This window comes from Myxine glutinosa, chromosome 6 (genome assembly GCF_964187855.1).
Source record: "Myxine glutinosa chromosome 6, kmMyxGlut1.1, whole genome shotgun sequence".
Lineage (NCBI taxonomy): Eukaryota > Metazoa > Chordata > Myxini > Myxiniformes > Myxinidae > Myxine > Myxine glutinosa.
In genome coordinates this window covers 13,503,687-13,516,082 of record NC_136266.1, presented here as the reverse complement: position 1 = coordinate 13,516,082, position 12,396 = coordinate 13,503,687, and the positions used below count along the sequence as shown (strand labels likewise).

The following is a 12,396-nucleotide window of genomic DNA, read 5'->3' as shown; positions in this document are numbered from 1 at the left end:
AGGTGTGCTCCCGACTGAGTGCCGTTCTAGTTACACGTGTGGTGGAAATATCTGTCATGATTGGTAAGGTGATGGTGGCAGAAGACTTACGTTCTCAATGAGCTCACAAATGACGGCGTTGTTGAAGTAATCAATGTGGATCCATTTGACTGCCTATGGGAATACCCAATGACATAGGATGCTTATGTTGATGATGACCTCATTATTCAACTCATTACTCTCACCTCATTATTCAACAGAACAATGACTCATCCGATATCACTCCTGCGTTCCTCCTTTACAGGATGCACGACTCACCTCTCGCACATATTCCTCCTGCTCTTCCTTTAATGTCAACTCTATGAACACCTGCTGAAGCTTCTCATTGCAGTAATTAATGATGAACTGCTCAAAACTGTTCTCCTGAAAGGACACACATGGGAACAAAAGCCATCCATCATCCGAACGGCCAAATGCACTCGGCATCAACAACACCACGAGGGTAAACTCGGATGTAGATAACATAGGAAAGGTTATCCTGATGTAACAATCTAAAGATAAATAACTTCAGTATCCTGAATGTCCTCACCAGAGGCCTTTCTGGATGATTGTAAAGCAGATGTCAAATGAAAATATCCTCAACAAAAAGACCAAAGAGGTTGTGCATACACAGGGAGGGATGGAGTCGAGGATGGGGGTGTCTTCGCACATCTTTCCTGCCAGGGGCATCTTGCCTCACTTTACGATACGGTACTAGAATTGGGCCCAGCTGTTTGAAAGGTTCCCCAATGCTCCAGAGGGTAAACAGATGTCCTCACAGATTTCCATTACCCAGTTACCCAATGACTAATTGAATTAGTTAATGCATTTACAGCATTGAAAAGATTTTAAAGATAAATAAGGAAAGCTACACACAAGATCCATTTGTGGTGAGATCCAATTTTGTGCATCTGTATGTTATTGGCCTATTGTGTGGTCTTGGCCCCATTTTATGTTTATTGACCCTTTTGCCCTCATTGGACTTTACTCACGTAATTCTGTTCTTCCAGGACTCTCAATACCTGTATAAGAAGGTGGTTTCACCCATTACGTCGGTATTGCATTCAATAAATACTTAATCTACCTATACTAGCGAAACTGCCCAACTTCCTCTAATCATTCAAGTCTAATTTTAACCCTACGTGTACAATGGTGGATCTTCTCATCTCTGACTCATCGTAATTGATGGGGCTGAGATTCAGTTCTTGCCATGTGGTATTTTGTGTGAGTAAAGGCCAATGTTGGATCCTTATTGAAAGAACGGAGACGTTGCAGGTGAAAGAGGCTGAGGATTACATCATCGGAGCCTTGCACTTCATCGACTTTGTCTTGCCTGTCTCAAATCTCACATGACTCAAGTCCGCTACAGGAGAGAAGAAGACTTACCACCAGCATGACCTGTCTCTGGTTATAGTCAAACCTCCAGGTGTATCGGTCTATACCGAAAGAGTATCTGCAAGAATGTCTTTGTAATGCTTCTTATGATCACCAATCGAGTACCGTATCTTTCTTTACCTAAGCATATAACACATCACTTTTGGAATCCTATGCTATGTGAACTAGGTGACCTGACCACTATGGTTATGGCTTCATGTTCATTTACATCTGTTTGAAAAATAGGTTCTCCTGCCATTTCACCTCTGATATGTTGGAGAACACGTGTGATATTGTTTGATGGCAACCTACAGGCCTACAGGAACGTCGACTGAACATCCACATGATATTGCTATGTTGGGGGGTAAAGGAATATCTAGAGCCAGGTAGATCTGAATAGGTAACATGCTTCGACTGTCGCGATAGGCAATCTACCTTGTAATAAGTTCTGGTTTTTCTTTAGGCGGTTTGTCGGGGTAAGTGTATACCTGTGAACATACAAGGATGTCCGTGTGTTAAATAGTTGTAGGGATTAAGATGAGACCCTGTGTCAGACCTGGTAATCATTCCTTTGTCCCTTATGGCAACGCACTCATATAAACACTTAGATAGGTCCTTAGTGCACACATTAATTAGTTCCCTTCCCTTACAATGACCTTGGAAGAAGACCGGCAGGAAGCCAGATCGGGGCACCGCCGGATGGCCGCCGCTAGCCGCACCACCAGCTGGCCTAGCAAAATCGCGTGAGACGAGCTGTAACCACGCCCAGGAGGACTGTGATTGGTTGGCGCGGAAGGCGCGAACCTGGAGAAATCAGCGAATCAAAATCGAATCAAATCAGAGATTCGGCAAACGGCAGGAAGCTACGAGGCTCTGGTTGGTGGCGTGCCAAAAACTGACGTCATATGCCAAGTGACAAAAAGCTTCGCTCTGGGGGATTGCGTCGTGCAGAAGCTTCGCTCCGGGGGATTGCGTCGTGCTGACGGTTCGCGCTTGGATTGCGTCGTGCGGAAGCTTCGCTCTGGGGGATTTAGTCGTGCCGGTCTTTCGCTCTTCGCTCTCCGCTACTGGCTCTCGTGGTGCCTCGTGTTGGAGATTGGCCTCGTGTTGGAGATCGGCTTCGCGAGGAGATCGCTAGCCCAGTTGCTTTTGGTGCTGGAGCGAGGCATGCCATGGAGTGAACGGACCTCGTGGTCGGTCGAAAGGAGCCTGGAGTGGGGCGTTGACTCGGGGCCGAGCAGAGCGTGGGCGAAGCGGACGGAGGGCTTCCTCGCGCCGGAGCTCGGAGCCGGACGGGGCCGCGTTGGACAACGGACAGATAAGCTCGCACCACATTACACAAACCCACGACGAACGTGTTCTTTTGTTAATTCATTTTCCTTTGTGGCGTATTCGAAGTCTGTGTGTGGGATCCCAATTTATGACTATTTATTTCATCGTCGCGTTTCATTGTATCGGGTTCCGTTTAACAAATCATTATTTTTGTACATTTTAACCTGGATTTTCGGTTGAGTTCATTCTGCATTACAGATACGCGCTTCCGCCTCTTCCTCTTCACTTCTTCCTCCCGCTGTTGACAGCAAAATCCGTATTTGGTCGTCGCCTCAGTTAAAGCCGTTCGGTCTTCCGCGGTCCCTGGTGTTAACCTTGAGGGATTCACATGACAATATTTAATCAAAATCAGTATCTGTGCGAGCAGGGTTAGCACCCAGTGGTCTTCTATAAAAGATGTTACGGGATTTTGATTTTCCCTTTGATTTCCCATGAGACAGCCACTTCACATTCTTTTTGAAAGATGGAATCATCTGCAATGCAACAACACCCTCTGGCATGGCATCATAACAGCAGTTTGTAGTCTGATCCAATTTAACCAAAGATTGAATATCAGTGAGAGAACTGCTGCTGGGCTATCCCACTGCCCCAAAAATTATTTTAAAGTTGCATCCATGTAAACAACGCATAATCACAACGAATTAAATAAATGAACAGGATTACAACTAATTAAAACTGCGAGCAGTGATGGTCCGGGGACCAAGACACCCCACTCTGATTGGACAAGTGCGCACCAATGTTATTGACAACGGCAGCCCGGATCTGATTATTTAAGTGAGAACTGAATCAATCAAAAAATTAAGGCGATGCATTTTTAAGGTTTTCAACATGGCTTCAAGGTCACATGATCTATGACATCATTCTTCGGACATACATCAACATAAGTGGCATACTGAAAGTGGGCCAAGTTTTAACTCAATCGATCGAAAAATGGAGGAGATGCATTTTGAAGGTTTTCATGAAATCTGATATGGCTGCCATGTCATGTAACCTATGACATCATATTTAGGATATTCATCCAATCAAGTGGCATACTATAAGTGGTCAAAGTTTTGACTCAATCGATCAAAAATGAAGGCTGAGATGCATTTTAAAGGTTTTCATGAAATCCAATATCGCCGCCATGTCATGTGACCTATGACATCATATTTAGAACATGCATCCCCTCACGTGGCATCCTATAAATGGTCAAAGTTTCAAGTTCCTACGATGAACGTTTTGGCCTGAAGGTCGCCAACAAATTTCATGGAATCAGAATAATAATAATCTGAGCAATTTCAATCGGGTACCAATAGTCTCCGAATTAATTGACATATGTGGGGAAATCACATGACCAGACCAGGAATCGAACACAGGTCCTCTTCAGGTCGAACCAGAGGACCTGGGTTCGATTCCTGGTCTGGGCGTGTAATTTTCCGATATATGTCAATTAATTAATTATAAATAACCTGTGACTGAGTAAATTCTTACGAAATATGAAACGCGTGATTCATATCAAAGATGGCCGAACATCAAATCCACGTTTGACATGGGAAGATCAAAATTGGATTGATTACTGTCACACACTGTTTCTATCTTCTTGAAAGCGCGAGCTTATGTTGTTAACAGCTCAATGTGGTGGAGAATACAAAAATATTTATCCGAAAGAGGGGCCTCCCTTTTGTCAACATCACAATGAAACGCAGCAAGAGCCTGGTGTTGGCTTAGTGGTTAGGGTGCTGGCTTGGGATCCCAGGATCCTGGGTTCTGGTGTTGGCTTAGCGGTTAGGGTGCCGGCTTGGGGTCCTAGGATCCTGGGTTCTGGTGTTGGTTTAGCGGTTAAGGTGCCGGCTTGGGGTCCTAGGATCCTGGGTTCTGGTGTTGGTTTAGCGGTTAGGGTGCCGGCTTGGGATCCTAGGATCCTGGGTTCTGGTGTTGGCTTAGCGGTTAGGGTGCCGGCTTGGGATCCTAGGATCCTGGGTTCTGGTGTTGGTTTAGCGGTTAAGGTGCTGGCTTGGGGTCCTAGGATCCTGGGTTCTGGTGTTGGTTGAGCGGTTAAGGTGCCGGCTTGGGGTCCTAGGATCCTGGGTTCTGGTGTTGGCTTAGCGGTTAGGGTGCCGGCTTGGGATCCTAGGATCCTGGGTTCTGGTGTTGGCTTAGCGGTTAGGGTGCCAGCTTGGGGTCCAAGGATCCTGGGTTCTGGTGTTGACTTAGCGGTTAGGGTGCCGGCTTGGGGTCCAAGGTTCCTGGGTTCTGGTGTTGACTTAGCGGTTAGGGTGCCGGCTTGGGGTCCTAGGATCCTGGGTTCTGGTGTTGGCTTAGCGGTTAGGGTGCCGGCTTGGGATCCTAGGATGCTGGGTTCGAATCCCGGTCGATCGCTGAATTAACACCAGGGGGGTTGACTCAGCCTGTCATCCTTCCGAGGTCGGCAAATTGAGTACCAGTTCACTGGTAATTCCCTGTGTGTCGCAAAAGGCGACCAACAGGGTTGGCGGCAGGAAGGGCATCCGGCCATAAAACATTGCTTCAAAAAGGAGACCACGGTGCCCGAAAACGGCCAACGCCTGCTCTGTGGGGAAAAATGGCCTATAAAGGTGGCACAATGTAACGCAGCATTTTTGAGTGGGTTTGAGAACGGTAGTTTGTCGAAACTCCCACGGGCCATGGAAAGCAGCTGGGAACATCCAGCACGTGATGCACCAGGCAAACATGGCCGGGAACATGTGCAGTCGATGATGCATTTGTGAGAATAGCTTGGAGATGCTATTCTCCGTCATACAGTAGCAGCCCATGTAGGTCAATAGCTTGGAGATGCAAAGAGCTGCACAAAAGAATCAAGTTTGCAGTCGAGCAGTTCGTAAAAAATCTTGATGTGAAATTCTGAGAACATACTGTCATTTGTTTATGAAGCTAAAGCCGATTGTTATTTTACAGGGCAAAACTCATTTGTCACAAGTTTACGTTAAAAAATACTTTGTAACCAACATGTGTAAACTGCTGAGCCCAGAGTCATGTGGGGCAAGATGGCTCTGGCAGGACAGGAGGGGTACGATCTACTCAACCCTGAACAAACGGACCATGTCGGGTGTATACAAGGAAGATCATCTTGCCACACCTTGCTCTACCGATCACCTGACACACTAGGTTTAATTCGTCCTTTTTACAGCTCCAGGTACGGCTTGCTTAGTGCCAATCCCCAACAGTACACTGCCTCGTCTGCATGCCCCAAAGGTCGACCCTCTTAATTCCACATCATCTGGAAGTCATCGGGCCTGGTCGAATCAAACACACGTCAATGGAGAGTAAGCAACGAGCTGATCCTCCTGTAAACCCTCATGGAGTTTACAATTATACACTCAAATTCATCGATATTACTTTAATAATCATCGTTGGTATTATCAGTGTATCTTTCCAGTTCATCATTTGCCAGTCTGAACATCTTATCTGACGGTTCTGTCCAGCTCATCTCCCTCACCCTTGGAAGGAAATTCCATTCCTTGCGGTATTTCCTCCCCAAGAAGCTGAAGCAACGGTTTATTGCAAGTTTGTTTTTTAACCATCGTGCACATACGCACGCACTCCCTAAACTCCCGCACGGCCATCCGTCATTGTGAAAGTTTCCCGATGACCCGACATGTGCGGTGACTGATGTTTGTTAGTTTAATAACCTCGTGCGTTGCGAGTAAAGGTTCCTGGCAATTTACAATCCTGTATAGAAGAGCAGTGACCCCGACCAAGTGTAAGATCTTGCACGCAAAACAACATGCTTTGGCCTAACGCCAGGCTTGGAGGCACAGCGCATGTCCTGATATAAACAGCACTTTAAAGAAAACTATTTTTCAAATAAAATACTTTTTTTCCTCCAGCTTTTGGGTCTCACTCAATCTCTTGGGTCTCACAATCTGCCATGATCTTTCCTGGGAAAACCACATTTCCAAGCTGGCCTCCAAATCCAGTCGCCGACTGGGCATCCTCCATCATGGGAAGTCCTTCCTTGGCACACCTGAGCTTCTCACCACATACAATGCTTTCATCCGCAGCTCAATGGAGTACTTCTCTCCCTTCTGGGTTGGTGCTCCTGCCTCACACCTGCCTCGGCTTCACGCTGTTTAAACCAAAGCTTTCAGAATCATTGGAATCTCCCGCGATTAAGCTAACTCCGAGGGCCTTTCATTCACTCACCGCAGGCAGATAGGTGGTCTTTCCGTCTTCTACCGACTCCTCTCCGGCCTTGCTCCTCCAGCTCTCTCTGGGCTCTGCTCTGTCCCCCAATATTCCTGCAGGTCGCACAAGATCTGCCAGCAACCCTCTTATGGTTAAATTGCCAAAATCAAGACTCTCTGCTCACCTTCACTCCTTCATTCCTCTTTTCTCCCGCCTCTGGAACAAACTCCCTCACTCCCTTCAATCCCACTCCTCCCTCCAGGTCTTTAAAGAAGCTGTTCACCACCACCATCTTCCCCCATCCAAAACCTTGATCTCTTCTACCCCCGTTAATTCATCCCAGATCCACTTTCTTTTGAAATACCGACTTCTTTCCTGGAAGTTCTAGCTGTGTGCATGTGTTTTATTCCTCTCCCAAACACCCCCCCCCCCAGCCTCCCCCCTCACCCCCCCCCCAAGCCCTCTCCTTCCTACAGATCTTCCGATGTCCGTTATCTGCTGTTGTACTTGTGTGCTTCCCTCTCTCTCCCCATCTTGTCTCCCACTCTCTTTATTGTATGTTTTGTTTGTGCGATTGTTTTTTTTTGTGATTGATGTTAGCTCTTACACGAGCCTTGATCTTGTATACAAAAAAACAAAAAAAACAATATACCACAGAGAGGAATGACCCTCCCTGCTGCCCCCCGTAGGGAATGGGTGTTCTAGTGTATGACATTCAATGGAAGACAAGGATTGCATTTAGAATTTCCTTTTTTGTAAATCCTTTTGCCACTGCAGAAAAAACTGTCCAACACTGATGCTTAAAATGCGAGCTTCCTCTTTGGGGTTGCTGCCATTTGGTGATATAAAGAGAGATCTCATTGTGTTTATTTTAAAATGTGACTTTTGTATATGGCCATAACTGTCATATTCAATCTTTCTGATGTGCTGATGAGGATGTTAACTCCACAAGGATCACACAGACCTGCGGTCCGGCCCGTGACAGCCTTGTGCAGACCCCTGACTTACCTCAAATATTTCAAAGCCATATATGTCCAAAACTCCCATGACCTTCTTTCTCAGCTTGGATTTCACCTGCAAAACAAGCAAAGAACCAACAACAAACAACTGAGCAAATCAAACAATATAAATGATCCATGCCAAGGCATAAAATGCTCCATAGGGTTGGAATACAATCCAATCTCACTCATCTTGCCCACCTTGATACTCTCATTGATTCGACCGACAAGCCAGGTGAAGAGGCGACTGTACAGGTTCTTGCACAGCGCGTCTCTGGCATAATGTGCCTGCAGAAAGAATGGTTCAAACACCCAATCTTGAAATAAACTCTCATACGTGTATAACTCACAATGTACTGGATGTATGTATCCATATTATTAAGCATGAATGTCTGTCCATCCGTCCGTCCCCTACTCCCTCAGTTTTGAGGCTAGACCCACCAAACCTTCTGTGGAAACTTTTGGGGTCCCAGTGGGTGGGTGTCCTCAGGTGGGTGGGAGGTTTCATAAATGTCTCAATACAATTATGATTTTGAATTTCCATCTGTACGAGATGTTACGTACCTGCCCTTGCTCACTGGCAGATTATTCCATATTGGTTATCACATTAGAACGCATGTGGTGAGGTGGTGAGGTGGAAAGCATGTGGTGAGGTGGAAGGAACTGGGAAGTGGTGAAAAGTGGTGAGGTGTAAAGCATGTGGTGAGGTGGAAAGAACTGGGAAGTGGCCCTGTGCTGTGTGCAGGAAGGGTGTCAGAGTGAACTCCATTCAATGCACAATGTGCGCTGAGAGGGTTCATCAAAAATGTAGTGGTCTGAGAGGGTCATTAATCAGTGTGGCAGCTACATTCAAATGTAAGGTGTGCACAAAGGGAGCTGCAGATGGAGGAAATGTTGAGTTGGATCTTGGAGACGGCGTGAAGCTGGAAGGGGTGAAAACATTTTGCTACCTCGGAGACATGCTGAATGGAGAAGGTGGATCAGACTCGGCAACGGTTGCTAGAGTGAGATGTGCATGGAAGAAGTTTCGGGAACTGAGTAGCGTGCTGACGAGGAGGGGAGTGTCGTTGAAGCTGAAGGGAAAGGTGTATGCTGCATGTGTGAGAAGTGTTGTGATTTATGGGAGCGAGACATGGGTAATGAACGTAGAGCAGCAACGAAGGCTGGAAAGGGTGGAAATGCGAATGGTTCGGTGGATGTGCGGAGTATCGTTGAGAGAGAGGAAGACAAATGATGAATTGCGAAAGATGATGGGAATAGAGCCTGTGATTGATGCTGTGAAGATAAACAGGTTGAGATGGTTTGGTCATGTGTTGAGGAAGGATGAAAGTGACTGGTTGAGAAGAGTGATGAAAATGAATGTAGAAGGAAGTAGAGGACGGGGAAGGCCGAGAAAGACTTGGCTAAAGATGGTGGAAGAAGAAATGCGGGCAAGGGGGTTAACAAGGGGAGATGCAGAAAATAGGGCAAAATGGAGAAGATTGTCATGGGGACCGCAAGGCTAACCCCCGCTCTAGCAGGGAAAATGGCCTTAAAATGCATGTTGTTGTGTTGTTGTATTAGAACGGGATTTATATTCGTTTACCTCACGAGTGTTTGGAACATTGTATTTTGTTATATTAATAGTAAAGTATTAATTTGTGATTGGAATGATGCTGTTTGAAATGAAAATAGAGAGATTGAGATGAAAGGAGAATGAGGAAATGATGTGAGGGTTTCCATCCATGATATTTGTGGATTTGGCATTTGCAGTTTCACCATTGACCCCGTGTCGAAACAACAAACCGGCTGTCCATGCATGACGTTTGACTGAAGGTGTCCCAGGAATGGGGCATTTATTGGTTCATGCTTTGGCATTCGCTGCAATTGTATATTTGCATTATTACCCTGCGCTCGCGAAGGGAAAAGCGGGGTTAAGCATTCAGTTACGTACGTACGCGTGCCGTATGTGTGCCGTATGCCGTTCACAGTGTCTGCATTTAAAAAATTCCTTTTCTTGACAACCGTTAGTCCGATTGACACTAAATTTTACCATTGAAGCGCCTCCGCCTGCAGACAATTTTTATTCATAATTATGACATCGTAGGTCCTCTAAAGCCTCTGAGAAAAATGGCCTCTAAAGGTGGTTTTTTCTAAAGGTGGTAGGTCATGTGGTACGGACGCTATCTTGGAAAAACGTTACCTCTATACCTCCCAAACCGTTCAATGGGAAAAATGGAAACATGGCTCATTGTCAAGTTCTCCCCAAGGGGAATAAGATATGTTGATGATATCACCATTGCCTTAATTATGACGTCATAATTCGACAAGTGCAACGCTTGATCTGATCAGTATGAAAAAAACAATTCCTCTGCAACTGTTAGTCGAAATTGGCACGCAATTTTCAGAATATGAGCGGCTCCTCCTGTGGAATTTTAAAAATGATAATTATGACATCATAGGTCACATGGTACAGGCGCCATCTTGGAAAATCGAAAAAAGTTGCACCTCTATATCTCCGAAACCACTCCATCGGAAAAAATTGAAACATGGCTCATTGTCAAGTACCCCAACTTGGGGAATAAGATATGTTAATGATGATGTCATCGGCACCTTAATTATGACGTCATAATTCGACAGGGACAATGCTTAGTCTGAAATTTATTGAGCATGATCAATGCAACAATTATATTAGAGAATATAAATTTATGATGTCATCGCTCACGTGGTCTGGCAGCCATATTGGATCAAATAAAAAAAAAAAGTTCAAAAACAGAAGAGTCGTCTCACACCAAGTTAACTGTGCAGGGTAAGTATTCTATGAATACCATCTGGTTGAATATAATGTGTGAGACGATGAGGGGCAGATGTGTCGTATATGAAATTACAGAAACACTCATTGAATAAAAATATTTTGTGAGAAGTGGGAAGGGAACGGGTGTTTGGTGATGTATTTTTAAAATGCATGTGAATCTTGACAAAATAGAGATCTTTACATTTCAGACTAGCAGAGGTACCCGGCTTTGCACGGGAGTGGGAGGAGGAGGGGAGGGGGAAGAGGAGGGGAGGGGAACGGGGGGGAGGGGGGAGGGGGAAGCGGGGGAGGAGGAGGGGAGGGGGAAGAGGAGGGGAGGGGAATGGGGGGGGGAGGGGGAAGGGGGGGGAGGGGGGAGGGGAAGGGGGGAGGGAAGGGTGCGGGGGTGCCCAGGGGAAGAAGGGCCCCTCCCCTCCCCCTCCCCCCCCTTTCCCCTCCCCCCTCCCCTCCCCTTTTCCCCCTCCCCCTCCCCCTTCCCCCTCCCCCTCCCCCCTCCCATCCCCTTCCCCCTCGTTCCCCTCCCCTTCTCTTCCCCCTCCCCTCCTCCTCCCCCTTCACACCAGGGGGGTTGACTCAGCCTGTCATCCCACCGAGGTCGGAAGTCGGAACTCATTGTCGTCAAATAAATGTAGCCTGTATGTTTCACTCTTTGTCACATGCCGTTGGTCCCATGTCAATCGGATGAAGTTGAAAAATTAACGTTACGAAGTTTCTCTGGGACGTACTGATTCCGAATAATGAAGTTGAAAAATTAACGTTCCGAAATACGCTAATTACGCTAACAGAAGCGCTGGAGGGAGCACTGCGCTCCCTCCCTTAGATTCCCTCCCTCTTCTGCTAGCGCTAATTACGCGTAACACACTAATTTTAAAACCCGAAGTTTTTTTAATTTTAAGGTGTGCTGTAGTCAGAAGCGCTAGAAGCGCTGCGCTCCCTCCCTTCGAATCCCTCTCTCTTCTGCTAGTGCTAATAATACGCTAATTTTAAAACCCGAAATTTTTTAAATGTTTATGTCTCCGTGACATTCCTGGGACCATCCCGAGTCGAACAGTACTTTCCGCTCGCAAATCCGTCCACGGGTTCTCGAGATCTTAGAGATCATAGATAGATCAGGATACAGACACAGAGGCCAACTCTACTTTATATATATAGATAGTGAAGGAAATCACAATCCCATCATATTCCACAACATTTCACCATTTCATTCCACCGATTCATGTGATAAATCCATCATATGAGAGGGGTTGCAGAGTATAAAATAAATACAGACAGGAAAATATTAGGTGTAAGGAAAGTAAAGTTGTTTTTCAAAGACGAATACACAACTTTTTAAAAAATGACATTACTTTCCGGTACACCTAATATTAATCAACGTTTGGGCAAAAAGCATCTTTAAAGGTATGAGGTTCATTGGATTAATGGATAAGGGGAGGAGCTTATTATTTATATATTTTTGCCGACCAACTAATTATGATGACATCAGAAGGATGACAGGATGAGTCAACTCACCGGGTGTGAATTCCACAGCATAACAGAGGCTTGAACTCAGGACCTTGCAATGTTAAGCCAGCACCAGGCTCATATATATACAAGTAAATATAAAACATATATATGTATGTATACATACACACACGCATATATATATATATATATATATTGTTACAGACACGACTTTGATGTTAAAGTGGGCCGAGCGGAATGGCCGTCGTGTCCGCACAAATTACCCGACTATACTCG

At 45.8% G+C, this 12,396-nt stretch overlaps 1 protein-coding gene across 1 annotated transcript in view; it reads right to left on the bottom strand.

Annotated features, from left to right (window-relative positions):
* LOC137429599 (unconventional myosin-Ib) overlaps positions 1-12,396 on the bottom strand; it is a gene marked incomplete at its 5' end in the record, with an annotated part of 204,686 nt that overhangs the window by 50,542 nt on the left and 141,748 nt on the right. The window contains 4 exon segments of the mRNA XM_068119635.2: positions 91-153; positions 298-402; positions 7,876-7,941; positions 8,067-8,153. Of these exon segments, the coding sequence (XP_067975736.2) occupies positions 91-153; positions 298-402; positions 7,876-7,941; positions 8,067-8,153 (321 nt within the window).